At 37.9% G+C, this 26,723-nt stretch overlaps 1 protein-coding gene across 5 annotated transcripts in view; it reads left to right on the plus strand.

The window, feature by feature from the left end:
* Positions 1–26,723, plus strand: part of TOPBP1 (DNA topoisomerase II binding protein 1) — a 59,924-nt gene that overhangs the window by 26,946 nt on the left and 6,255 nt on the right. For all 5 annotated transcript variants that reach the window (XR_003908885.1, XM_029940255.1, XM_029940256.1 and 2 more), the window contains 14 exons: positions 19–305; positions 6,694–6,867; positions 6,959–7,068; positions 12,636–12,759; positions 13,570–13,716; positions 13,830–13,932; positions 15,850–16,042; positions 17,878–18,098; positions 18,908–19,074; positions 19,315–19,426; positions 22,613–22,776; positions 23,519–23,656; positions 25,619–25,708; positions 25,871–26,032. Coding sequence is in view for 4 of the 5 variants with exons in the window: in XM_029940255.1 (XP_029796115.1) it covers positions 19–305; positions 6,694–6,867; positions 6,959–7,068; positions 12,636–12,759; positions 13,570–13,716; positions 13,830–13,932; positions 15,850–16,042; positions 17,878–18,098; positions 18,908–19,074; positions 19,315–19,426; positions 22,613–22,776; positions 23,519–23,656; positions 25,619–25,708; positions 25,871–26,032 (2,192 nt within the window). In the remaining variant the exon portion in view is untranslated. The remainder of the gene's footprint in view (positions 1–18; positions 306–6,693; positions 6,868–6,958; positions 7,069–12,635; positions 12,760–13,569; positions 13,717–13,829; positions 13,933–15,849; positions 16,043–17,877; positions 18,099–18,907; positions 19,075–19,314; positions 19,427–22,612; positions 22,777–23,518; positions 23,657–25,618; positions 25,709–25,870; positions 26,033–26,723) is intronic.

The following is a 26,723-nucleotide window of genomic DNA, read 5'->3' on the forward strand; positions in this document are numbered from 1 at the left end:
TTCATTTTAAATCTCTAGAACAAAGTTTGGAAACTGAAATAACAGACAGCGTGAATCTAAACCCAGATACTGCAGAGCATCCTGCCCCACGCCTGGAAACTCACAGGAAAACCGCTGTGACACCTTTAGATATGAACCGCTTTCAGAGTAAAGCTTTCCATGCCGTGATCTCCCAGCACACCAAACAAATGTCTGTGTCCCCACCAATAGAACAACCACTTCAGAAGAAGCCCTCCTTGGATCTGGATACACCATCAAAATTTCTGTCCAGGGACAAACTCTTCAAGCCTTCCTTTGATGTGAAGGTAAGATTTGTAGAAAATGGTCCTGGAGTTAACAATTTCATAGTGTATAAAGTTAAAGCTCCCCATTCTGCATCACCTCTAAAGTTTGTAATAGTAAGTTTTCCAGAGATATTGGAAGGTAGATTCATATTATTGAGTCCCACCATATACCCAGGGTTGAGATAACAGCTGGAGGTAAAATGGTGTGAAATGAGGACTGGATTCAAGTCGTGGATCTGTCACAGTGTGACTCTAGACAGATCACTTAGTACATCTAAGCATAGGGGTTTTTTTTCTTTTGTACAAAGAGGATATCACTTGCCCTGAAAACTCACAGGTTTATCATAAGGATCAAATGGTGTGATGAAATAATTTTATAAATCTGTTCTATAAACACATTGGTACTTATATTTCGATTCTGCTTGCGCTCTGAGAATGTGTCTGTTATCACCTTACTTTGCAGTCCTTTCCCTTGAAAAGTTTAGTTAAATCTGCTTCTTTGATCTCCTGAGCACTGGCGTATGGCTCCCTTTCTGAAAAAATTCATTCACAAATCAAGAGCTCATTTGACTATCAGTGGTTTCCTTTCATTCCCCAAAGATGATTTTCTTCACTATTCCTTTAATAAGCTGTCGACCTTTCAAGTGGCTATTCAAATCATTGTTTATGATTTTTAATTTTTTATCCATGAGCCTTTGCACAAGTATAGTATTAGTTATAATATTAGAGTTTTGCTGGTAGGGTATTAAGAAACAACATTCTAGGGGGCGCCTGGGTGGCTCAGTCGGTTAAGCCTCCGACTTCAGCTCAGGTCAGATCTCACGTTCGTGGGTTCAAGCCCTGCATCGGGCTCTGTGCTAACAGCTAGTTCAGAGCCTGGAGCCTGCATCCGGTTCTGTGTCTCCTTCTTTCTCTGCCCCTCCCCTTCTCATGCTCTGTCTCTCTCTGTATCAAAAATAAAACATTAAAAAACAACATTCTAAAAATTTTCACTGGTGTGTTTTGGAGTAGGCTTATAAGGTTTATAGGTCATTCATCTTCAGAAAATAAATATAAATTGATACTTGAACAATTTTCACCAAGCAAAACCTTTGCTCCAGTCTCTTCTAAAGTAACGTTTTGTACTGGGATTAACACTGCTCGTTACACCTTAAGAAACAGAGGAAAACCACTGATGTGAGATCTGAGATCTAGAATCAGGCCTCTGCTTTGCTTCTTGCTGCCCTGTTGAGGCTGGTCAGCCTCTTTTGGCTCCATCATCTCCATCCATAAAAATCATGGACTATGTTCAGGTGGTCTCTCAGGTCTTCTAGCTCACAGACTCTTTGAATAGTAAATGAAATGTTAGTAGTGCAAGAAGATAAAACAGATATTCCCAGTCATTGAGACCACTCTTCTTTAGGTACTTTGCAGAAGGGTAAAAAAACATTCCAAGGTTTTATTGTTTAGAGTCATGGTTTACTTAGCAGTGTTTTTCTCTCTTTGTTGGGGGGGAGGTGGCAGGGGGTTTTATGGGTTTTGGTGATAAAATAGTACTTGATCTTACAACCAGTGGATCTCAAATTGATGTGACGTGGTATATTGAAATTTTTGCTCTGAAAACAGAAGGGTCCATGGAATAATCACAAAATTGAACATATGTTAGGGTTCACATTTTTAAAAACTCCTATTTAAACTTAAATTTTTAATTGACATACATCAGAAAAGCACAACAAATGTGCTGCTAAATGAAAAGTCAGTTAACAGCTGGGAGGCCACTGTATATGTTCAGAAAGAGATCACTGCCAAGGCCGTAGAGCCTTCCTCATGCCGCTCCTCCATTACTGTTTCCTCCTTCCTTTCCAGAGGTAATACTCCTCACTTCTAACTGTAGCTTTGTTATGCTTGCTTTTGACTTTTAAATATGTGGAATTGTATATTCTTTTGAGTAATTTTTGTGCTGAACCTTCATTTGAAAGCTGTGTCCATTTCCCTGTAACTGTTTCGTTGATTTCATTGCTGTGTAATACTCCATTATATGGCGTGCCACAATTTACATATCCGGTCTAGTGTTGGTGAGCATTTAGATGGCTACTGGGTTTTTGCTGTGACATTATATGGACATTCTTGTGCATGTCTCTTAGAATATGTGTGCATGCATTTCTTCTTGGTCTATGCCTAAAAGTGAAATTACTGGGTCATACTTCAACGTTAGGGGAGGCTGACAAACTGTCAAAGTGGTTGTGCCAGTAGATACTCCTACTAATAATGTATTGAGCACCCAGTATTCCCCATCCTCACCAACAAGAAATTATAAGGTGGGTTGTTTTTTTTTTTAACTTTTCATTTGGAAATAATCTCTAACTTAGAAAAAGTTACAAAATGAAAATACTAGAAGGAATACTTGTATACCAATTGTTCAGAAATAGTTTTCATTACTTTCCAGATGGAAAGGCATTGTTTTTAATTTATTATTTTATTACATTGTGATCAGTGTTATTTGTAATATTTCTGTTTCATAGAACTTACTGATTGTGTGTGTGTGTTCCCTGTCATATCAGTATGTAATAACATTTCTTGATTTTGAGAAGATATATTCTCTATCAGGGATAATCTTTGCTGTGTGTGTGTGTGTGTGTGTGTGTACACTATGCTATATATATGTATATGCTATATCTGTATAACATGCATATATATGCTCTACATATATGTGTGTATATATACATATATATGTAAATCCCGAAGATCAGACTTTTTGATCTTTTATATTCTTTCCTAGATTTTGTTCATATACCCATCTCATACTAAGTGGTATCTTCAGGTTTTTTAATATGGTGTGTTTCTTTTTTTTCTAGCATCACATGTGGTTTTATTTTAGATAGGTGATTGCTGTGTTAATCAGTACATAGATACTTATAACTGTTAATGTAACTTGGAATCTGTCCTTTGTCTCATTGAAGGCTTCAAGTCTACTTTGATATCAGGATTTCAATCCCTACTGTTTTATGGTTTTCATTTGCTTATAAATTTATGCATTTCTTTATTTTAGCCTTTTTGTGTCCTCTGGGGATTTTTTTTTTCCTTTTCATATTTAGGAAAGTATTTGTTAGTTTTATTCTTATGGGGCCCTTAAGCCCCCTTCTTACCTAACTTGTCAATTTTAAATTATATTCTGACCCCTGCTTATTGCTTCTGTTGCTCTCTTCCAATGTTTTTAATTTTATGTTTTGTCAGGAAACAAAATGTTTATATAGTTTTTCAACCCATGGCCCTCACCCTTGTTTTAATCTTAACTCTACAATCAAATATTTGAAAGGCTCTTTGCCATCTGATGGTAGCATGAAGTTCATACTCAGGAAGGTCACATGTGTACACTAGTTCCTGGGTTGTGCACAGTGAAAACCTTTACCAGGGCTTTGATTCTTTGCAGATTGTACTGTTCTTGGTTTGCATTTTTTTTGTGTGTGAGTTTCCTGAAAATGCTGCTCGCTCCCTTTCTTTGTGTTTGAAAGTTACTTCATCTTTTGTGCCTGAAAGCCATGTGGGGTTTTCTTTTAAAAGGATATGTCTAGATACTGATCATTCTCCGTTTACCCTAGAACAAAGCAGGGTTTTTAATGTTTGGAATTTGGATCCTTCTCCACATTTTTGGTCTGAGAGATAAGAAGAATCGAGATGCCAATCAACTGAGTTGAATGGAACGGGTTGGGATCAGGGCCTCAGATCAAGAGCTTGTATTCTGGACACGTAATGTTTGAGATGCCTGTTAGATATCCAGGTACTTTGTCAAATACGCAATTACATATAAAGCTTGAAGTTTGGGTAGTGATCTGGCCTAGAGAAAGAAATTTGGGAGACAAGATTTGTAGGTAACATTTAAAGCCATGTAAGATTAGATGCCAAGAGAGCAGGAGAAGGAAAAAGGTCCAAGAACACTCTGAGGGGTTCACATTTAGAGGCTGAAACAGCAGGGACCACTGAGAAGGAGCCACCAGTGAGGGGAGAGAAAGCCTGGAGACTGTCTCAGAGGTCACATAAGAAAGTATTTGAGGAAGGAGGGTTAACTATTCAGATGCTGCTGAAAGTTAAGAGAGCTGAGAATAGAAAATTGGCCCCTGGATTTAGCATTGTGGAGGTCACTGGTGAACTTAACAGGAAAAGTTTTCATGACATGGAGTAAGTGGAAGCCAGTGTAGATTCGTAACAGGATAGCAGGAAATTTGGAGACATTGTATATAAACTATGCATTATCTGTAAAGAGGAACCAAGAAATGGGGTGGTTGCCATAGGGCATAGTAGAGTTAAAAGACGGTTGTCTTATTTGCAAGATTGGAAAAAATGATCGTGTGCCATTGTGGCCCATCCAGTAGATGCAGCTGACGATGCAGACAGGAGGGGAGAGTTGCTGAAGCCACATCCCTGAGCTGGTGAGAGCTAGGAGGTACCAGGAAGCAAGCAGTGTTAATGGCCCCGGTGCAGAAGATAGGATGTGGTATGGGAGGGTCTGATTTCTTTTTTGTATGAAAAATCCTTTTAAATGCTATATAGAAATCTTTTAAAACATTTTAGCAAATAGAAAGCCTTACATGATCTATAACGGTAATACAAATCCTATTAAAAATTCAAGCAAAAAGTTAAAAATGTGAAGAATAACTGAGGTAAGCGTTAGCCCTACTAGTTATTCAAACATCATACGAAGCTGCAGTAATTAAAGGAGTGTGCTGTCACTCCTGTGTGACTATGTGAGTACTCAGTACCCAGGATTACACCCACAGACAGGAGAATGTATTTATGATCAAGGTGGCATTCAAATCAGGCAACTGGGCAACCATCTGGGAATACACTTGGGATGAAAACTTAACCCTTACCCATTACATCGGAATACATTTCAGAGGATTAGATAAATATCTAATAAATATCCATTTAAATATTTAAATACAGGAAATGAAGGCATAACAATTATAGAACAGACTGAGAGTTTTTCAATAATATCAGGGTTAGGAAGTCCTTTGTAACTATAACATACACATTTTAAAAAGTAAAGGATTCATATGAATCTGACAGTATTGAAAAAATTCTCCACATTCTGGGGCGCCTGGGTGGCTCAGTCGGTTAAGCCTCCGGCTTCGGCCTAGGTCAGATCTCACGTTCGTGGGTTTGAGCCCCTGCATCGGGCTCTATGCTGACAACTAGCTCAGAGCCTGGAGCCTGCTTCAGATTCTGTGTCTCCTTCTCTCTCTGCCCCTCCCCCTCTCATGCTCTGTATCAAAAATAAATAAAACATTAAAAAAATTTTTTTTAAAAGAAAAAAAAAATTCTCCACATTCAACTGACTGCAGATATTATAAAGCTGCAATAAATATACGTCAAAATTCTCCATGGCAAAAATGTGACAAACAAATTGGAAATATCTCAGTGGGTATGTATACATATAAATTGTGTAAATTTATGTAAATTGTGTAAGTTTATGCAAATATGCTTAGGCAAGCGAATTTTTTTAAAAAGACAAACCAATAGGAAAAATGGGCAAAAGATAGGAAGAGAGAGCCCTCACAAAAAATTAAATAGAAATATTATATATGCATAAAGATGTTTAATCTCATTTGGTTTGATAGGATGGTAAATTAAATTTTTAACCTATCAGATGGGCAAAAAAGAAAAATCTGATAACCTGCTGTGCTGTCCAGCATGTTGGGAAACATGCTTTTTAGGCTCATGAGAATGTCAACATCGTTACATAAATCTTGCTTAAATGTTTCCCTTTACTCTGTCTTACATGGGCAAAATGGTGTGTGTGCAAGGTTATTCATTGCATCATTATACTAGCAAAAGATCGATAATCTAAATACTTATCAGTTGAATGGTGCTAAATACAGTCAGCCGTGTGGATAGAATACTGTACAGATGGGGAAGAGGAGCAGCATGGCGCCTTCCCATGAGGGAGCTGCGTGTGGCTTGGGAACTGGAATGGACTTTGGTCCTTTTGAGGATTTTTCACAATTCTCAACTCAATCTGACTTATTAGCCTTATAGGTCACATCGTGCTTATATCTGTCCTTCCATGTTTTTCATTTTGCTTTTTAGTGTCCTTAATTTCTACTGCACCTTCTAGTCTAAGATTCTGCCAAATATGGTTAGCAAAGCTGAAAATGTGTGTTTGTCTCCTTGAACCCATTTGCTGGACAATACAAAATTACTTTCCTTTCTTGTGTTCAGATGCAGATAATATTTCATTCTTTTTGTTGTTTGGAGGAAAACTGGAGGAGGCTAAAGCTGAAGTCCAATTAATTTAAAGATTCTCCTTCTCTCTTTACCTCTCCTGTTTCCTTTTCCCTGTACTGTTTGCCTTCCTTTCCCCTTACCTCTTCCCTTCTCTCCTTGTCCCTTCTTCCTTTTACCTTTCTTTCTCTCTCCCTCACCATACATCTAGGACGCACTTGCAGCCTTGGAAACTCCGGGAGGTCCCAGCCAACAGAAAAGGAAGCTGAGTACGCCACTGTCAGAAGTCTATGTCAGAAACTTGAAAGTTGCTCTGGCAAATAGCTCCCGAGATGCTGTTGCTCTTTCTGCCAGCCCTCAGCTGAAGGATGCCCAACCCAAGAAGGTAGAATTAAATCTCTTATTAAAAGCAAGTTGGAGATAAAATGCTTCAAATAATAGTTGATCCATTTCTTTCGTTTTCTTTCCATGGACAGGAAGAAGCTCCAAACCCACTTCACAAGGTAGTGATATGTGTTAGTAAGAAACTCAGTAAGAAGCAGAGTGAACTAAATAGGATTGCAGCCTCTCTAGGAGCAGATTACAGGTAATTGACATGTCTCTCTGTTTGGTACTGTTACTGTCTCAATTTATAGGAAAACCTAAAGTTACTGTGAACATCCACAAAGGAACACTTATTTTGCCTTTTCCTGTGTTATATTGTCTACAGTCTCCAATTGATTTTTAATTTACTACATCCTTGAAAAATACCCTCTTCCATATCAATTCACTTTGATATGTGTATTTTATAGGATGTAACGTACAAATATTTGGGACCTGTTTTGTGTCACTCACTATTCCTGAAACTTGGGTTCCATGAATTATGAGTACAGTCTAGAAGAATGCTTGTCTTCAAGGAGCTTATAATCTAATAATAATACATTGAATGAGATGAAGTATGAGATTAAGTATATTTTTATGTTAGTGATTTTCAGAGTAGAGCCCTTCTGTGAGTAGTGCTAAACTACTGCAGCATTCCTGAATTAAAATGGTCTTTTTAAAGGATGTTTTGATTTCTATTCATTGTTACTGCTTTGGAGACTAGGTTATCAGGTCTGCCCTCCCCCTGGCAGCCAAGCTAGAGACCGCTCTCTAGCACAGATGGCGCCTGGGCCAGGCAGTCCTGAGTCGCGCCTACTCCACTGTCTGTGGTGATAGCTTTCTTGGTCACTTGTATTCAGCCATTTGTAGACAGCATAAGGATTGGCTCTGCAAGTAACAGTTTGAAAAGTATGTTTGACTTCATCTTCCCCTTTGGTAAGTCTTGTTTTAGTTAGCTTTCTGATAGGTTAGTATAGAAGAATATAAAAAAAAAAAAAGTATTGGGTGAAGCATCTTAGTGTATTTAAGGTATCTGTTGTAGAAAAGAAAAGCTTTCTTACTTGTAATTATTGTTTGTAGTACCTGTTTCATGTGTTTCTGTATAATCATATCTACTGTATGATTACTTGTTACTGTATTCATATACCTTTTACCAGTTGCTGAGCTCTTAGCATGAGCCAATCTTTGTCTCATTTCATTCTGAGTCCTACGAGGGTTTATAGTTGCCAAAATTAATGCTTTATTGTATATTCTCTTTGGATGTGGACTTGATGGAAGATATAAAAGGAACCTATAGGACTCTTAATGACTTAAAATGTCAGTCCTCTCAGTGTGAAAAATAGAATCTATTGCCAAAATTCCTAAAAAAGATTTAACTGATTTAAAGTGTGCATTAAATCTATTCCTGAAAGATTTCTCAGGCTTGGTGATAAAAGACAGGCGGGGCGCCTGGGTGGTTAGTTAAGCGTCCATCTTTGGCTCAGGTCATGATCTTATGGTTCACGAGTTTGAGCCCCACATCAGGCTCTACTCAGGCAGCTAGCACAGAGGCTGGAGCCTGCTTTAGATTTTGTGTCTTGCTTTCCCCCACTCACTTCTGTCTCTCTCGAAAATACTAAAATGCCAAAAGAAATTAAAAAGGAAAAGAGAAGGACACTTTAACATGTAGAGTTTACAATACTTGTATGTTGATAGGGTAATCCATTCTCAAATAAAACTGTCCTAGATGTTCTATCCGTAAGCTAGAACCAGAACATCCTGAACGGATCATTTGACACTGCATACCACTTCATCCAGCTAAACATCTAGACCAGATCTCCTCAGCATATCGTGGCGTTACCTCTACTAGAAGGACTTCACATGGCGCAAAAACAGACACATAGACCAATGGAATAGAATAGAGAACCCAGAATTGGACCCGCAAATGTACAGCCAGTTAATCTTTGACAAAGCAGAAAAGAGTATCCACTGGAAAAAAGACAGCCTCTTTAGCAGATGGTGCTGGGAGAGCTGGACAGCAGCATGCCGAAGGATGAAACTAGACCACTTTCTTACACCACATGCAAAAATAAATTCAAAATGGATGAAGGACCTGAATATGAGACAGGAAACCATTAAAACCCTAGAGGAGAAAGCAGGAAACAACCTCCTTGACATCAGCTGCAGCAATTTCTTACTCGACACATCCCCAAAGGCAAGGGAATCACGAGCAAAAATGAACTATTGGAACCTCATCAAGAGGAAAAGCTTCTGCACAGCAAAGGAAACTAATAGGCAACCGATGGAATGGGAAAAGGTAGTTGCAAATGACAGATAAAGGGCTAGTAACCAAACTCCACACCCAAAAAAACAAATAATCCAGTAAAGAAATGGGCAGAAGACATGAACAGACACTTATCCAAAGACGACATCCAGATGGCCACCAGACACATGAAATGATGCTCAGCATCACTCATCATCAGGGAAATACAAATCAAAACCACACTGAGAAACCACCTCATGCCAATCAGAGTGACTAAAATGAACAAATCAGGAGACTATAGATGCTGGCGAGGATGTGGAGAAACGGGCACCCTCTTACACTGTTGGTAGGAACGTAAACTGGTGCAGCTGCTCTGGAAAACAGTGTGGAGGTTTCTTAAAAAATTAACAGTAGAACTCCCCTATGGCACAGCAATAGCACTGCTAGGGATTTACCCAAGGGATACAGAAGTGCTGATGCATAGGAGCACATGTACCCCAATGTTCATAGCAGCAGTGTTAACAATAGCCAGATCATGGGAAGAATCTAAATGTCCATCAACTGATGAAGGGATCAAGAAGATGTGGTTTATATACACAATGGAGTACTACATGGCAATGAGAACAAATGAAATCTGGCCATTTGTAGCAACGTGGATGGAACCCGAGGGTAATAAGCTAAGTGCAAAAAGTCAGGCAGAGGACAGATACCATATGTTTTCACTCATATCTGGAACAGGAGAAACTTGACAGAAGACCATAGGGAAGGGGAAGAGGAAAAAAAAATGAGAGGGAGGAACACAAACCATAAGAGACTCTTAAATACTGAGAACAAACTGAGGATTGATGGGGGTGAGGGAGAGGGGAAAATGGGTGATGGACTGGAGGAGGGCACTTGTTGGGATGAGCACTGGGTGTTACATGGAAACCAACTTGACAGTAAACTGTATTAAAAAAAGAATAAGAAAAAATAAAAAGATTTCACAAATATAACAACTACTTTGGTAATTTCATTTATTTTTAATGTTTGTTTATTTTTGAGAGAGCATGATGTGTGGTGGAGCAGAGAGAGATGGAGACACAGATCCAAAGCAAGCTCGAGGCTCTGAGCCCTCGGCACAAAGTCCAACTCGGGGCTCAAACTCACAAACTGAGATCATGACATGAGCCAAAGTTGGACATTTAACCAACTGAGCCACCTAGGTGCTCCAACTACTTTTGTAATTTTAAAAACTGGAAGTCATCAGAAGGCACATAATCATAGGATATATATTTAATGTGTAAAGGCCTGTGCCTGACGACACTAGAAGAAAATGGAGTATTCATATGTTTGCATAGGTTTGTAAAAATCACTTCAAATGCTACAGCCACAAGGCAGAAACCGGTGTGGAGACCCATATACTGTGAGCAGCATTTCTGTTGGTAACAGGACTTTACCAACAGTTGTTCACAGTTTGGCAAAGTTACAAATTAAGCAAAGTACAGTCTTCCATCACTTACTTAGTAGTTGGATGTTTGGTATATTAGTGTATATTAAAACAGTAAAAACAAAACACTTGTGCTTGTAAGTAAAACAGACCTCTAGACTCATCTAATTATAAACAAACTTGGTTTTTTTAACCTCTGAATTTGTGTCAAGACATTAGAAAATGATGTAAGACATGGGATTCCTAGCATCCCTTGACTATTAAATGCTGATAGCGCCCTCCATCATATAAACACATTATTGTAACAACCAAAATCGCTTTTCTAAATTTACAAAATAGCTTATAAAGTAACAGTTCTGCTGAAAGCACTGATCTAGACCAGAGGGTGGAACACAGCCATGCCTGTTAGTTTACCTGTTATCTGTGGCCGCTTTCATACAAGGCAAAGGTTGACTAGTTGGAAAAAGATACTGTTTTCACTGAAAGCCTAAAATAATTCCATCTGGCCTTTTAAGAAAAACTTTTTAGGCACCTGGGTGGCTCAGTCTGTTGTGTCTGACTCTTGATCTCAGCTCTGGTCTTGATCTCAGGGTTCTGAGTTGAAGCCTTGCATTGGGCTCCATGCTGAGTGTGAAGCCTACTTAAAAAAAGAAGAAAACAAAGTTTTCTAATCCCTGGTCTTAACCATTTATAACCATTGAGAGTCTGTCCTTGAAGGATCTCTGAGGACTAAAACTCAGTTTCTGTATTAATCACAATGAATAATGAGGCAGGATGAATCAGGCAAAAATACTTCTCTGTTTTTAAATTATTTTTATAATTTATTTATGTTTATATTGTTTTCCCTAGCATCAGAAATAGGAACACCTATTAGAAAGACTGACAACTAGGGGTGCCTGGGTGGCTCAGTCAGTTAATTGTCCAACGCTTGATCTCAGCTCAGGTCTCTATCTCACTGACAGCACAGAACCTGCTTGGGATTCTTCCCCCCCCCCCCCACCCCTCCCCCTTCACTAGGCAGAAAGTCTACTTTAAAAAAAAACAACAAAAAACGAACAACTAAATTAGGCAAGGTATTTTTTACTATTATTTTTTTAAGGAAACGAGACAATAGAGTAAGAAATAGATATGTTTATAATATAATTCAGAAGAAATATGCCTTATTTAATTTGACTTTTTAAAAAGTCCAAAGATGTATTTTTTTAATGTTTATTTTGAGAGAGAGAGCAGGCGCATGTGAAAGAGAGTGCAGTACAAAGCAGGGGAGGGAGACAGAGTCTCAAGCAGGCTACGTGCTCATGGGGCTGTCACAACTGTGGGATCATGACCTGAACCCAAATCAGGAGTCAGGTGCTTAACCTGGGAGATGTCTTAGTTAGGAAATGGGAAGTATGGTAAGTGTCCACAAAGAGAAAACTCTGTTAACTTTGGTAATTTTATGCAGAAATTAATTTTACTTTCTTTTTGGTTTTTACTTGATCTTTTGAAGGATGGAATATATTTTACAATTTTTAGATTATTTTCCTAGATGGGAAGAATCAGGAGATCATAGCATTATGTAATAGTTAATAGGAGTTTTGAAATCACAACTACCATTTACTGAATATTCTTAAACTTGTAATTTGTGTCTTTCAGTTTTATTATTTGTACAGTTTTAACATAATATATGATAATGCCAGTGTGTTAGGATTGTTGTGAGGAATGGGTGAGATAATGTTATTTAAAGTACATAGTTTATTATAGGATATAGAGCAAATATGCAGTGACCAGTGACTGCCAACAACCAGAGGACAGATTGAATGTTTTGCCTAATTTATCGATTTGAAAATACCTTTATTGTTACTATAAAGTGATACTCATTTTAAAAAGGAAATTTGAACAATTTGGAAAAGTATAAAGGAGGAAGTAATACTTTTAAAGAATATCCTTCCAGGTATCTCTCTGTATTTACATACCTAGTATGTGTAAAATTTCACCAAAACAAAAAAAAAAACCCTGTGATTAAATGTCCATGTTTACTCTAGATCGTAGAAGTTTTGTGAAGGTGAACGTATTTATAGAGAGTCATGATCATCTTAAATTTATTTTGATATTTATCTTATTTGTTAAAATTTGGTTGTTTCAGATGGAGTTTTGATGAAACGGTGACTCATTTCATTTATCAAGGCCGACCAAATGACACTAATCGAGAATATAAGTCTGTGAAAGAAAGAGGAGTACACATTGTGTCAGAGCACTGGCTTTTAGAAGTAAGCAATATTTTTTTTTCTTTTTCTATTAAATGAGAATATATATAAACATTTCCAGACATAAGCTGGTTCCCATGTATGTAAATAAGTTTGATAACCTTAGTTAAAAGTGTACATTTCATTTCTTTGGCATTAAAAATGTCAGATCTTTAGTCCCTAAATACTTAACATGCCTTTTTTTTTTTTAACGTTTATTTATTTTTGAGAGAGAGTGCGCGTGTGAGCAGGGGAGGGGCAGGAAGAGAGGGAGACGCAGAATCCGAAGCAGGCTCCAGGCCCTGAGCTGTCAGCACAGAGCCCGAGGTGGGAGGACTCTAACTCAGGGACCATAAGATCATGACCTGAGCTGAAGTCCATTGCTTCACCGGCTGAGCCACCAGGAGCTCCCATATCTTAACAATTTCTTTAATGGATACTCTTTCTGATTTCTCTGGTTCTTTTCGATAATAAAAATGATGTGAGATAAAATGTTACAAAAATTTAAGGAGAACTGATTTGGCATACCAGTGCAGTTTAGAACTGTGTTTCTTTCCTCTCTTTCTGGGTATTCCCAGGAATAGGATTGATACCTTAGCAAAAACATAGGAATGAAATAGATATTGTTCTTTAGTGTACATGACTTTTAAAAGTGAGAACAATTTTTCATTTCTATGATGGACTGTTTCAGTGTCACCTACTTTTCAAAACTTCAATTCTGCAAACTTTTGCCATCTTAGAACATAATGGATTGGTTGTCCTTATTCTGGTTAACATAATTTATTCTCTAAGATGTTTTTCAGCCCTGTTTTAAAGCCTTCCATTGCATTTCAGTGTGCTCAAGAGTATAAACATCTTCCCGAATCTCTTTATCCACATACTTATAATCCCAAAATGAGCTTGGATATCAGTACAGTGCAAGATGGCAGACTCTGTAATAGTCGACTGCTCTCAGCTGATTCCGCAACAAGGGATGATGAGGTAGGTGCTCTGGATGACACATTTACTGCTCCTTAAGCTCAGTGTATAATCTCAGAGTGCTGTGAAACCTCATGCAGTAGTTTTGAGAAACTATAATTTTTCTCCTTGAATAGCCAGATCATCTGCCTGTAGAAGAAAATGATATAGACACTATGACCACCGGTAATAACGAATCAGCAACACCAAATGGAGATGGAAGGAATGACTCTAAAGGAGGTAAAATATTTTAAATTACAAAAAAATTTTTTTACCCATCTGTATCTTTCATGCAGAATGCTTCCTTTGCAAGGAAAAACGAAGTGTTTTCTATGTTGCTAAATACAAGTAAAGCATAGATTTGAGGTTCCATGTGAATCTTTAAGTAATAATTTGCAAAGCTTTAAGTGAATTAGAAGTGTCAAACTTGTGAAGTCTGTGGAATGAGGTATTTTAGAGTTAGTGTGATATAACCCTGTTAAAGGTAGGTAGAACTGGTTTTGTATAAATTTATTTTTTGGTTTAGTTTTCAGTAACTTTCAGAAAGCTTTATAGTATATGTAGTATATTTTAACATATTCACATGGTTTAAAGGTATGGAAGGAGGCATGAAGTTTCTCCCCCCTTTCTGTTTTTAGTTTCTTATGTGTCCTAGGGCTACTTTATGCATATATAATCATAAATACATATGTTTTCTCCTTCTGCACTTTTTTAAATATTAATTTTTGGGAGAGCATTAGCAGGGGAGGGGCGGGGGGGGGGGGCGGACAGAGGAACCAAAGCAGGCTCTATGCTGACAGGCTGACTGCACCGATTCCAGTGTGGGGCTCGAACTCACAAACTGCAGGATCATGACCTGAGCCAAAGTCAGATGCTCAACTGACTGAGCCATTCAGGTGCTCCACTCCTTCTGCACTTAAAAAAAAAAATGTACAAATGGTAGACATACTACATAAGCCGTTTTATACATTCATCTTTATGTTTTTTGCTTAATAGTTCAGCTTCTGGAGTGTTTCATGTTGGTTGGTACATAAGGAGCTTCTTTGGTCTCTCTCTCTCTGTCTTTTTTTTTTTTTTTTTTTTTTTGTAACTGTATAGTATTGATTGTGTTGACCAAGAAGAGCCTATAAAGCAACCAAAAGCAGTTATTTGGGATTTTCAGGAGTGCATTCCAGGAGATAGAGTCCACTGAAACTCGCCATTGCGCAGGGAGTACACACTTATAAAGGGAAAACCACAAGGTTATATATAACTTGTTTTAGAAGAAATATGATTGGGGCTGTCAGAATTTAAATTGACTATCTAATACAAGATTGTTATTTGGCTAACAAGCAATAATCTTTATTCTGTTTCAGTCCAAAATAGAAGGATATATTCTAGGAGGTGGCGGAGTTGGTGGTTGACAAACTGCAGTTGACAGAAGTTAACAGTTCATGGTGTTCCTGAGAATTGAAACGGGAGACCATGCATTGGCTGTATTTCCTTTGTCTTTTGACTCCGTTTCGAGTGACTCTTTTAGCAGTGCTTCCATTTTGAATCTTTCACATTTGTGTGAATAGCCATTTCGCCGGTCCCTTTTCTGGGTATCCAAGTTATTTCTAATTTCTTGTTATTACAAAGAGTAGAGCAGCGAATAACTGTAGATGTCCTCTTTTTAATGAATTAATACTTTCTATTTTCTTTACTCATCTTGCCCTACTGGAGCTTCCCTTATGACTTACCTATTTAGTTATTCCCACTCAGTTCATTCCAAAAATGTTTATTTAGGATCTGTTTCAGTGTTTACAGGGAAACCAAAGATAAATATATTGTGGTCTGTTTGTAAGGGCCAAGGAGGAGAAACCCCATACATTAATTACGGATGCAGCTCAGAGCATAGTACATAACACAAGACAGGGAGCTGTACAAAAGGGACAATCACTGCAGGTCTTAGCAGCATGTCTTGGAAGGGTTTTTCGGTTTTTTCATATACAGTCCTTCTGGTAAGGACAGCGTTAATATTCTCCAGTATCCATAGTCTTATTCATTACTATAGCCTGTAGTAAGCAATAAATGTCAAGTTAATAAAACTATTCAAATTTAGACAAAATAGTTAATGCAAATGAGATGTGATCAAGAGAAACTTACCTTAATTGGTGTATTTGTGTGTGTTTCAAGCTCTGACACAGACATTGGAGATGAGAGAGAACTTTCAGAAGCAGCTGCAGGAGATCATGTCTGCAACATCAATAGTGAAACCCCAAGGGCAGAGGGCTTCCCTTTCAAGAAGTGGTTGTAACAGCACTTCTTCAACCCCTGATAGCAATCGCTCTGCCCGCAGCGGGCGAAGTAGAGTCCTAGAGGCACTGAGGTATGTACCTGTCACTGGTGGCAGACTGGAGCAACTAGGTGACTCGGCAGAAAGATAGCTCCTTATTTGGGTTCCTGCTCACTTGGTTCCACAAGTTAAGCTTCATTCTGCACATGTTTTTTGTTGTTGGTGGTGGTTTTTTTTGTGTGGTATTTCTTTGTTTGTTTGGTTTTGGTTTCTTTGGTCAGCAAAGCAGTAGTTTAGAATAACAAGAACAGAACAAGAAAAAGGGTTTTATATACTACTGGGCCTTACTTAACCTTAACTATATAAATATAGTAAACATACTATACATAGTAAGTATATGTAGATACTCTACTGGTTGTTGCCTTTTTCTTCCTCCGTTACTTCCTAGCTTTTCCTCCTTCCCTCTCTTGTTCCAGGCAGTTCTAGAATTCTTACTTTGGGGTAAGAAGCAAAGGTTTGTTCCATACCAAGCAACTGCTTCACATTGAGGCATGATTAATATTTTTTTAGTATTGGGGTGCCTGGGTGGCTCCGTCGGTTAAGCATCCAACTTCGGCTCAGGTCATGATCTTAATGGCTCATGAGTTTGAACCCTGCATCAGGCTCTGTGCTGACATGTCAGAGCCTGGAACCTACTTAGGATTCTGTGTCTCCCTCTCTCTCTGCCCCTCCCCTGCTTTCTCTCTCTCTCTCAAAAATAAACATTAAAAAAACTTAATATATATATATATTATTACTTCCATTGAAAAATGATTTTAAGACCCAGTTTGCCTCATTTGAAATGGATTCAGTGGGTAACCCTCTCTGTTCTGTCATGTTAGTATTAGATAATCATAGTTCTAAACAGCAACCTATAGAGAGAAATTTTAATTTTTATTAGAACCACATGCATTTTGTATTCTCCTTACAAATTTACCTTCTAGAAAAGGTATGGAGCTCAGTGTGATACGACAAGTTTAGTGGCATAACTTCATCTTTTTCCTGATAGTAGATCTCAAATCGTATGATGAATATTAGGGGACTTTTGTCTTGAAATGATGGATCTGTCTTAAGCTACCTATATATTTCATGAGACCAGTTCTGTATCTGCATACTGAGTGAAAGTGCCTTTTTTGTCTACCTCAGATGATATTTTGTCATTACAGAGAGCCTAAATATTGTGCCAAGTCAGAGCAAATAAGTATACTCAGAACAAGGCCAGCTGCCTTGTATTAGAGGCACATGAACTCTGTGGGGTAAATTATTTTTGTTAAGGTTCCATTTATATACATTGGAAGATTTAGTATTTACTTAGAGGGAAAATAGTTGGAATGATATTTACTGTCTAATGGAATTATTATAATTATGACATAAAACATGCCTCACTCAAGTTCAGTATTTACTGGTCTAAGACTGGAAGGTTTGGTTACCAAAAGCACCTTCTTTTAAGGCAGCTTTTATAGGGCCCTTCCTTGTAATTATCGTTCTTATTGAGTGATAAAAATACAACTACTGGTAGGCAAAGTAACCGGTTTTCCAAACATTACCATGTGTCCCTAAGCTGGTATAATTAAGAAAAATTCCATTTTTAAATGCAGCAATCATTTTAGATGTTTGAAAACAATTTCTTGACAGTAAACTTTCCCTTTTGAAGTTTTAAATATATGGACATTCGGTCAAAATAGATGTTTTCTAACTAAAACAGTTTTAGAAAGAAATATCTTTAAAAGAAAAAATTTCCCGAAGCTCGTTTATTCCATATTTTCAGGTGCTTACTGTGGTGGGCATACAAAGGTGAGCCTCAAATTTGCAGTCTAACTTACGGAATTTACGAGTGTAGATGTTGTTGTGGCTGTCGGTTTACTAAAATTGTTGCTTTTATTCCGTAGGCAGTCTCGTCAGACAGTACCTGATGTCAACACGGAGCCTTCCCAGATTGAACAGATCATTTGGGATGACCCGACAGCCAGGGAGGAGAGAGCACGGCTCGCCAGCAATCTGCAGTGGCCTGTGTGTCCCACACAGTATTCTGAGCTTCAGGTGGACATTAAAAAAATGCAGGATTCTCCTTTCCCAAAGCCTCTACCTGATGCGGAAGTTGCTGAACAGGGTAATGAGAGAAGATCTGTTCATTTGTTTGCATTAAGTTCTCAGTGACTTCTTGAAAATGAGGAAGCACATTGTGGTTCTCTGACACATGCAAACGAAAAACTTACTAGGTATTTCTGATTTTAGTAAGTGTCAAAAAAAAAATTGAGAGAATTTATCAGTAAACTGAATAATATACCCTGGTTCTTAAATTTGGAAATTGAAGACTGGGCAGCCTTTTTCAGACATAGTTTTTCACTATTGTTCTTCCTCTCTTCACCCTTTGTACATTTGTGTCATTAATTTTTGGGGTTTTCCCAGTGATATTTATTTTCATTTAAATCTTCTAAATTCCACCCAGCAAGTACCTACATCTGTCCTTTGAATTTGTATGTGTTTCTTTCTGAATTCTCTTAGTTTTTTCCCCTTGGGCTTTACCTTGATGACAAAATGATTCCTATCTTTCATTTTTTGTCCTTTTTTCTCCCCCTTTCTCTCATATCACATGATTCTATCTCTACACTAAATAGATTTTCTCCATTTATAGCATGTGCTGTCATTTTACAAATTTGGGTTACATTTTACTGATGAAAGGTTGGTATTTAAAGAAAGGGTTGAGAGAAGCCCACAGATAACTTACTTGCCTTTTTAAAAAGCTAATTAGTTGCATGTATTTGTAAGCTCTAGAGATAGGCTACTTTTGCATGTACTTTTTATATTCCAGAATTTGTGTTTAATTCCATCTTGGTTAAGACAGATGAGACTGTTTGCCTGAATTTGTTCTTAGTCATATTTGGATAACATCATACTGCAGCATTTTATTGCCCTCAGCTGTCCGTGATCCCGGAAGCGTGTGTGAGACTGAAGCCCCAAAACACCCCATCTCTGAAGAAGTGGAAACACCAGTGAAAGACAGCCACCTGATTCCTACCCCTCAGGCCCCCAGTATTGCCTTCCCCCTGGCCAACCCCCCGGTGGCTCCACACCCTAGCGAAAAGGTTAGTTTATCCTGAGTATGATGATACTCCCTTTTGATATTGCTATTGTGTTGCCTTAAAAATTTGATAACAGTATCAGAGTTCACAGAGGTCGAAAATGCATTTCTTTGCACTGTATTATTACTTCTGTATTTGATAAACCAGAAAACTAAGTAAAATGTTGCTGAAAAAGAACCATATACCTGATGATAACCTTCTTAATGTTAATTTTTTTCCTAAACTAAAGCTCTTCCATTTCAGACTATAACAATAGAGGAAACTCATGAAGACTTAAAAAAACAGTACATATTTCAGTTGTCATCTCTGAATCCTCAAGAACGTATTGATTATTGTCATCTGATTGAAAAACTAGGTACAAGTATTTTACTTAAGTCTAAAATGTAACCTTACTTGGAAATCAGTAGTTGCTATCATTTGTAAGGTATAGAAATTGAGATTAAAAAGATGAGGGTAGGGGTTGCCTGACTGGCTCAGTTAGTAGAACATGCAAGTCTTGATTTCAGCGTTGCGAGTTCAAGCCCCATGCTGGGTGTGGAGCCTACTTGAAAAATAAAATTTAAAAAGATGGGTAACTTGTCTAATGCTGTATGTATTGAATCAGCATTAGAACTTTGATTTTATAAAGGTCTAAATAAATCTAAAGTCACTGGGTTATAGCATGTCAATATTGAAAGTTTATTTAAATTGAAACCAACCATCAAAATGATTTAAGAATGTCTTGTGCTCCTTTCAGCTTTTGTTCATTGATGAATCATTGAAACTGTAGTTTAAAATAAACCTGCATTTTATTGAAGTTGAAGGTAGAGTAATAACCAAGGAGGAACAACCTCTTACATAGCGTTCTACTATGTGTGTCAGGCTCTCCGTCTGACATCATTCTGGAAGCAGCATACTAGGAAGGTAGCCTTGTGCCCTGTAGCGGTACCGTCCAACAGGAAGAGAACATAACCATATACATAATTGTAAACTTTCTAGTAGCCGCGTTTTAAAAAAGTAAAAAACAAGTGAAATTAATTTTAAACATATTTTATTTAACCTAGTGAACACAAAATTCTATTCAACACATAAACAATATAAAATATCCACAAGATACTTTCCTTACGAAGTCTGAGATATATTTTACATTTCTAGCACCTCTCAGTTTGGGCTGGCTATGTGCTTCAGGTATTTGGTAGCCACATGTGGCTGATGGCTACTGCGTTGGACAGAGCAGCTCAACAGGGTTAGGGAAAGTATAGGAAGAGAAATTAATGTGACAGCTTGGTATAGAGAAAACAGTGAGAAATAATAGTTGTTTTAGGGGCACCTGGGTGGCTCGGCTGGTTTAGTGTCTGACTTCAGCTCAGGCCATGATCCAGTGGTTCAGGAGTTCGAACCCAGTGTCAGGCTCTGTGCCAACAGCTCAGAGCCTGGAGTTTGCTTTGGATTCTGTGTCTCCCTCTCTCTCCACCCCTCCTCCACTCATGCTCTGTCTCTTCTCTCTCAAAAATAAACAAACATTAAAAAGAAATAATGGTTGTTTTAGTAATAGCCATGAGTTTTCAAGAAAATATTAAATGTTATTTAGTGCTATCCTTTTGAGAATGTGGAAAACTATGATGCTTTTTTAAGATTTCTGTCAAATACTAGGGCGCCCAGGTGGCTCAGTCAGTTGAGTGTCTGACTTTGGCTCAGGGCAGGATCTCATGGTTTGTGAGTTTAAGCTCCACATCAGGCTTGCTGCTGTCAGCTGTCCCCATCTCTCTGCCCATTCCCCACTTAGAAAAAGAAATAAACATTTAAAAAAATTTTAAGATTTCTGTCGAATACAATCATACAGTGTTTTAAAGCTATGTTTCTTGGAAACTGGACTGTGGAACAGTTATCTGCTAAATCAGATAGAGTTGTAAGTCACATTTGTTAAGCTTTACCTAGAGGTCCTAAAATGAAAGCAGCTGCTTCAAGTGTCCATCTCCTATATTTTGTTCCATCTCTGTAAACTCTGGACCAGGGTAGTATCGACTAGCAGAGCGTTTTCTAGAAGAGGACAGAGAAGAGAGGCCAACGAGGACAGACTGTGCTGGAATTGAGAGTCTGAATAGGAAGTTTTTGATAGTAGACTATAGAGAGACCATATTATAAATGAAGTGACTGGCCAGCTGATACATGTAAGTCATTCTCTTGTGTTGTCTGGGTTACAGCATGAATTTGTTATCTCGGATTAGACCCTGATACAATATGGAATTTTCACCTTTTCTTTTGTCACTCTGATCTCCGGTGAGTTAGTGTGTTTCTGTGTCATCAGGGGTAGATTGCAGATAACAATAGTTACCTACCTTCATAGAGTTGTGGGAATTAAAGGGCTAATCTGGAGCACTTTCAGTAGTCCCTGGCATGAATAAGTGCTCAAACAGTATTATGGCCATTATTAGAGTCCTCTGTAAAGCATGAGTAGAATTTGAATGTTTTGTTGAATTCTCACAAAGTCCTTAATACAACTTTGCCTAACCAATGATCTCACTTCTGAAGTATAAACCAAAAGCCATGCTTTACATATACTTAGGCCACCTTCTCTCCTCTAAGTCAGGCTTCATACATTTGTATCTGAGAAGAGGGTCAGCCCCCCACCTGCTGCGTCCTCTCTGTTTACCTGTTGTGTGTTTTCCTTCCGAGCTTTTCTGTTGTTGGGCTACTGAACTTATTTTTACTCACAGAAAATTTTCTTCTGCTTTTAGTCTTTAGAAGCCCCCTTTTGACTTATAGCCCTGGTTACCCAGATTGAGTGCTTGAAAACTGCAAAAGTAGTTGAGACTTAAGAGATACCAGCAGTAGTAGTATATGGCCTCTGTTTGTATTGTTTCTTTTTATGTCTCAATTGTAACAAACTAAGTGCGCACAAACAAGAGTGCGGACAAACTCGAAATTTGAACAAGGAAATGTATTGAGATAGCAAAGAACTTTGGTTAATTAGATCTGGTAATAGCATTGTGCCATATAAGAAAATTACCATGTGCTTTAAATTTTTTTTTTTTTTTAATGTTCAGTTGGAGGGGTTGGTGAGGGGCAGAAATGGAGGAAGATACAGAATCTGAAGCAGGTTCCAGGCTCTGAGCTGTCAGCACAGAGTCCGATGTGGGGCTCGAACCCACAAGCCATGAGATGAAGACCTGAACCAAAGTCTGACACTTACTGAGCCACCCAGGCGCCCCTGAAGATTACCATGTACTTTAGAAATACTGATTGGATAGAGATAGAGTAACACAATTTACTTTACTGGAATTTACTTTAAAATAGTTAAGCCAAAAAGGAGGTAGACTGAAGTAAGGATAGCAGAATTTTGATAACTTTAGGAGCCAGGTGGCCAGCGTATGAGTGTTCATTTTACTATTTTAAATTTTCATAAAAAATATTTTTAAGAATGTGAAGCAAAGTAGTTTTCAGTCAAGGTTTTTTGGTTATTTGGTGCATTTTATTTTATAATTTCTATGCAGAGTTGACATGATTTTCCTAGGGAAAAAGTTAAGAATTCCAATAATGTATCCATTTTTCTCTACTTTAGGTGGACTAGTAATAGAGAAGCAGTGCTTTGATCCCAAATGTACACACATCGTCGTGGGACACCCACTTCGAAACGAGAAGTATTTAGCTTCAGTGGCAGCTGGGAAGTGGGTGCTTCATCGCTCCTATCTGGAAGCGTCCCGGACTGCCGGGCACTTCGTGTCGGTGTGTATTCAATATGAAGAATCATTTTCCTTTAAAAGTAAATTTCTTAACAAATGATTCCAGGACCTCCACTGACTATTCATATAATTGAAATAACCAAATATGACAAATTAGGTTATACCAATTATATAAGGCCCCATTAGCAAAACAAAAAATGTATAGACATCACAAACCCAGATTCTTAGTGATAGCAGTTTTAATTTGAATGTGGGCTTTTCTTTCCTCGTTGGAACATTAGAAAATTTCAAGATTATCTCATTTTAAGCTTTTATCTTTACAGCCAGCCCATTAAATAGTAAACTGTGTGATTTAATAGTGGTTCCTAACTATCACGGTAGTAATACCTACCATGTAGTTTTTGAAGTTTTCAGTCAGCATCCCTGAAGGATCTGATTTCTATAAACAGGTCATCAGGCTGTTAATACATACATCCACTGAGAACATGTTCTTCTGTGAGGTTTCTCCTAGAGTAGATGAAACCCAATAATCTATATACTATCAATTACTAAGCCTTAGTTATCTGTATCTCTTAGAAATGTATGCAGTATTTTTCTGATTTCTAATTTAAAAGCCAGATATATGAATCCAAATTAATGTACACTTCCTTCTCTCTGCTCAAAAACTGATACTTATTTTATGCTCTGTAACAATTGAGTGTATAGCTTTTAACTCTTAGCAGATCGTGGACCCCTTAAGGACATATTGTAAGACAACTCCAAAGTTTGTTGTCCTGATCGTCTAGGAAGAAGACTATGAGTGGGGAAGTAGTTCCATACTCGACGTGTTGACTGGAATCACTGTGCAGCAGCGAAGGCTAGCACTTGCAGCAATGAGATGGAGGAAGAAGATCCAGCAAAGACAAGAGTTGGGCATTGTTGAGGTATTAACACATAATAGTTATGTAGGTGATTTGAATGGCATTCAGTATTATGACTATTACAGATTTTAATGCTTTAATTTTATGGTTAACAAAATTTAATGTTATGCTTAACAAAATAAGAATGATTCTAGTTATAGGGCATCTGGTTGGCCTAGTTGGTAGAGCATGCGACTCTTAATAGTTTTGGGATTGTGAGTTTAAGCCCTAGGTTGGGCACAGAGCCTACTTTAAGAAAAAAAAAAGAAAAGAAATTCTAGTTGTCTTTTATGCCTTGGTTGATATACTTAGTTTGGGCATTCTAAATTGAGTAATGTTAACTCCTAATTCTAATTATGATTGACAGGAAGATAGAATGTTGAGGGCCCTTTTAAAACTATATGTGTAAAATGTAGCCCACACTGTACTTCTTCCAAAGAATCTTTTCAGCATCTACTTTTAGGAGCCCTTAACATGGAGTCCACAGACTCTCCTAAAGGAATTATAGATTGAATTCAGGAAGGCTGTATACACACTTTGGATGGGGTGGAGGAACACAACTTTATTTCTCCTAACCTCTAATTGAAAGACTTTCATTTCATTATAGAAGTCTAGGTAACAGATCCCAACACTATGAACAGTACCGGTGATTTTACCCTAACAAACCAGATATTTTTGTTTTGCATTATAATTGCAAGTATCTTAAAATACTGGTTATGTTCATCACTTTTTTTTTATTGTTTATTTTTGAGAGAGACCGCATGTAAATGGAGGAGGGTCAGAGAGAGAGGGAGACACAGAATCCGAAGCAGACTCCAGGCTCTGAGCTGTCAGGATAGAGGCCATCGCGGGGCTCAAACCCACCAACTGTGAGATCATGACCTGAACCAAAGTGAGATGCTTAACCAACTGAGCCACCCTGTGCCCTATCATCATTTTTTTTTTTAATTGAAATGTAGTTGATGCAGAGTGTTACATTAGTTTCAGGTATGCAACATAGTGAATTGACAACTATACAGTATGCTGTGCTCACCACAAGTGTACCTACCATCTGTCTTTACTGCTGTAAAATTTTAATACTTGGCCAACACTAGGTCTTTTGGGCAGAAGCACATCTGTTATAAATATGTAAATATTCAGATAATTTTTCAAAAGATGTGGTTTTTTTTGTAATCTTTTATGTTAAAACTAATATTTTAGGGGTGCCTGTGTGGTTCAGTCAGTGAATCATCCGACTCTTGATTTCAGTTCAGGTCATGATCTGTTTGTGAAATAGAGCCCCATGTCAGGCTCTGCACTGACAGCACAGAGCCTGCTTGGGATATATTCCCTCTCAAAACATTTTTTTTTAATCTTTTTAAAAAAAAAAAACAGTATTTTAAAACATTGTTCATGTGGCATGGAAATTACATTTCAGTAAAACTGTTGCTTTAAAATAAGTCTCTAAAGGACACCTGCATAGATTTCACCCAACTGTCAGCGGTCCATGGCTTATGAAAGGGTTAGGAACCGAAGTTAAATAACCTTTGTGTTGTATTCAGAGTTTTCTCCTGTGTCTAAGCCCTTGTTAGCCTTAATTTCCCTTCTTTAGAGTAATTCCATTGGCTTCTGTTGTTATTCCCTAGTTAAATATTTTTTATTTCCAATTTGCAAACATTTTCAAGAGAAATATAATGGAAGCTTCTTTAAAGAAGGTGTGCATTAAATTCTTCCCTGGATTAATTATAAGGAAAAATAGAAGAATAAACAAAAGTCAAGTTGCTTTATTTTCATGTTAGCTAATCAGTAAAGCATTTTCCTTCCTTCAGGTATTTATGGATGGCCTACTGTGTGCCTAACACCATGGCTATGTATTCCAAAGTATTCTGGCCAAAGACAGTCACCCCTTGTGGCAGAAGTTGAAATAAAACTAAATTTGCAGATAAAATAATGTATTTGTATTTATTTCCCAAATAATTTCAACACTGATTATTTTCTCATTTGTAGGGGGCATTTAGTGGGTGGAAGGTCATCTTACATCTTGACCACGCCCGAGAAGCGGGATTCAAACGCCTTCTTGAGTCAGGAGGAGCCAAGGTTTGTTTTGGGTCAACTTATTTTTACACGAGTTATTTCCTAATCATGGTGGCTGTGACCAGGTGATTTTCTGTACTTGTGCGATGATAATCCTTAAGCACAGATTGTACGGTTCAACTACTTTGGGACACTGATAGATTGTAATGCTGATTTTCTCTTTAGGTGCTACCTGGTCATTCTGTACCTTTATTTAAAGAGGCCACACATCTCTTTTCTGACTTCACTAAACTGAAACAGGATGACTCGGGAGTGAATATCGCAGAGGCTGCTGCCCAGAATGTGTACTGCCTGAAAACAGAGTACATTGCGGATTATCTGGTGCAGGTTTGTACAAGTTGGTCCTTGCCCTCCTCATCCCCAGAGACAGGCTTACGGGGATGTGCCCGCACAACAGAACCCTTCTTGGCTTATTTATTAGTAGAATATTTGTCTATTGTTCTCTTGGATGCAGCTCCTTTCAGTTTCGTTCTATTTTTGTAATAACACATATGTAAACGTTGAACTTGGGGTTAAAAGAGATATAAAAAATCTAGGTACCTCTAATAAAAGCTCTAAAAGTGCCCTTTAAATAAGGGGAATCCAAAACTGAGCCTGCTCGTGTTTGAGAGTTAGCTTGGGGTTTATAGAAAGAAGGGCTAAAACAAACATGTTCATTTTTTTTTTTAGATTTGTTTTTATGTTTCTTTTAAAAAGCCTTTGTCATAAAGCAGTGAGGTGTAGAAACACCTAAATAACTTTGGAAAAAGCTCGAGGTTTTCTTTCTTTGCCTTTCTCGGGGTTGTGTTGGGTACTGGATGGCTGTAGGGGGCTCTGTGCTTCTGTGTCTGAGCTCATCACTGCCTACCCCACTCTCAGAAGTAGCTCAAAACAGAACACTTGTGTGGAGCAAAGCAGCGGAATAGGGGGGAGAACGTAGTGACTTCATATTCAAGCTCATGGTCAGGATAAGCCAAGTACAAGTACAACTCAGGCTCATCCCAGTGTTCTGACTCAGGTTAAAAGCTGGGTGGGCGGG

This window comes from Suricata suricatta, chromosome 5 (assembly GCF_006229205.1).
Source record: "Suricata suricatta isolate VVHF042 chromosome 5, meerkat_22Aug2017_6uvM2_HiC, whole genome shotgun sequence".
Lineage (NCBI taxonomy): Eukaryota > Metazoa > Chordata > Mammalia > Carnivora > Herpestidae > Suricata > Suricata suricatta.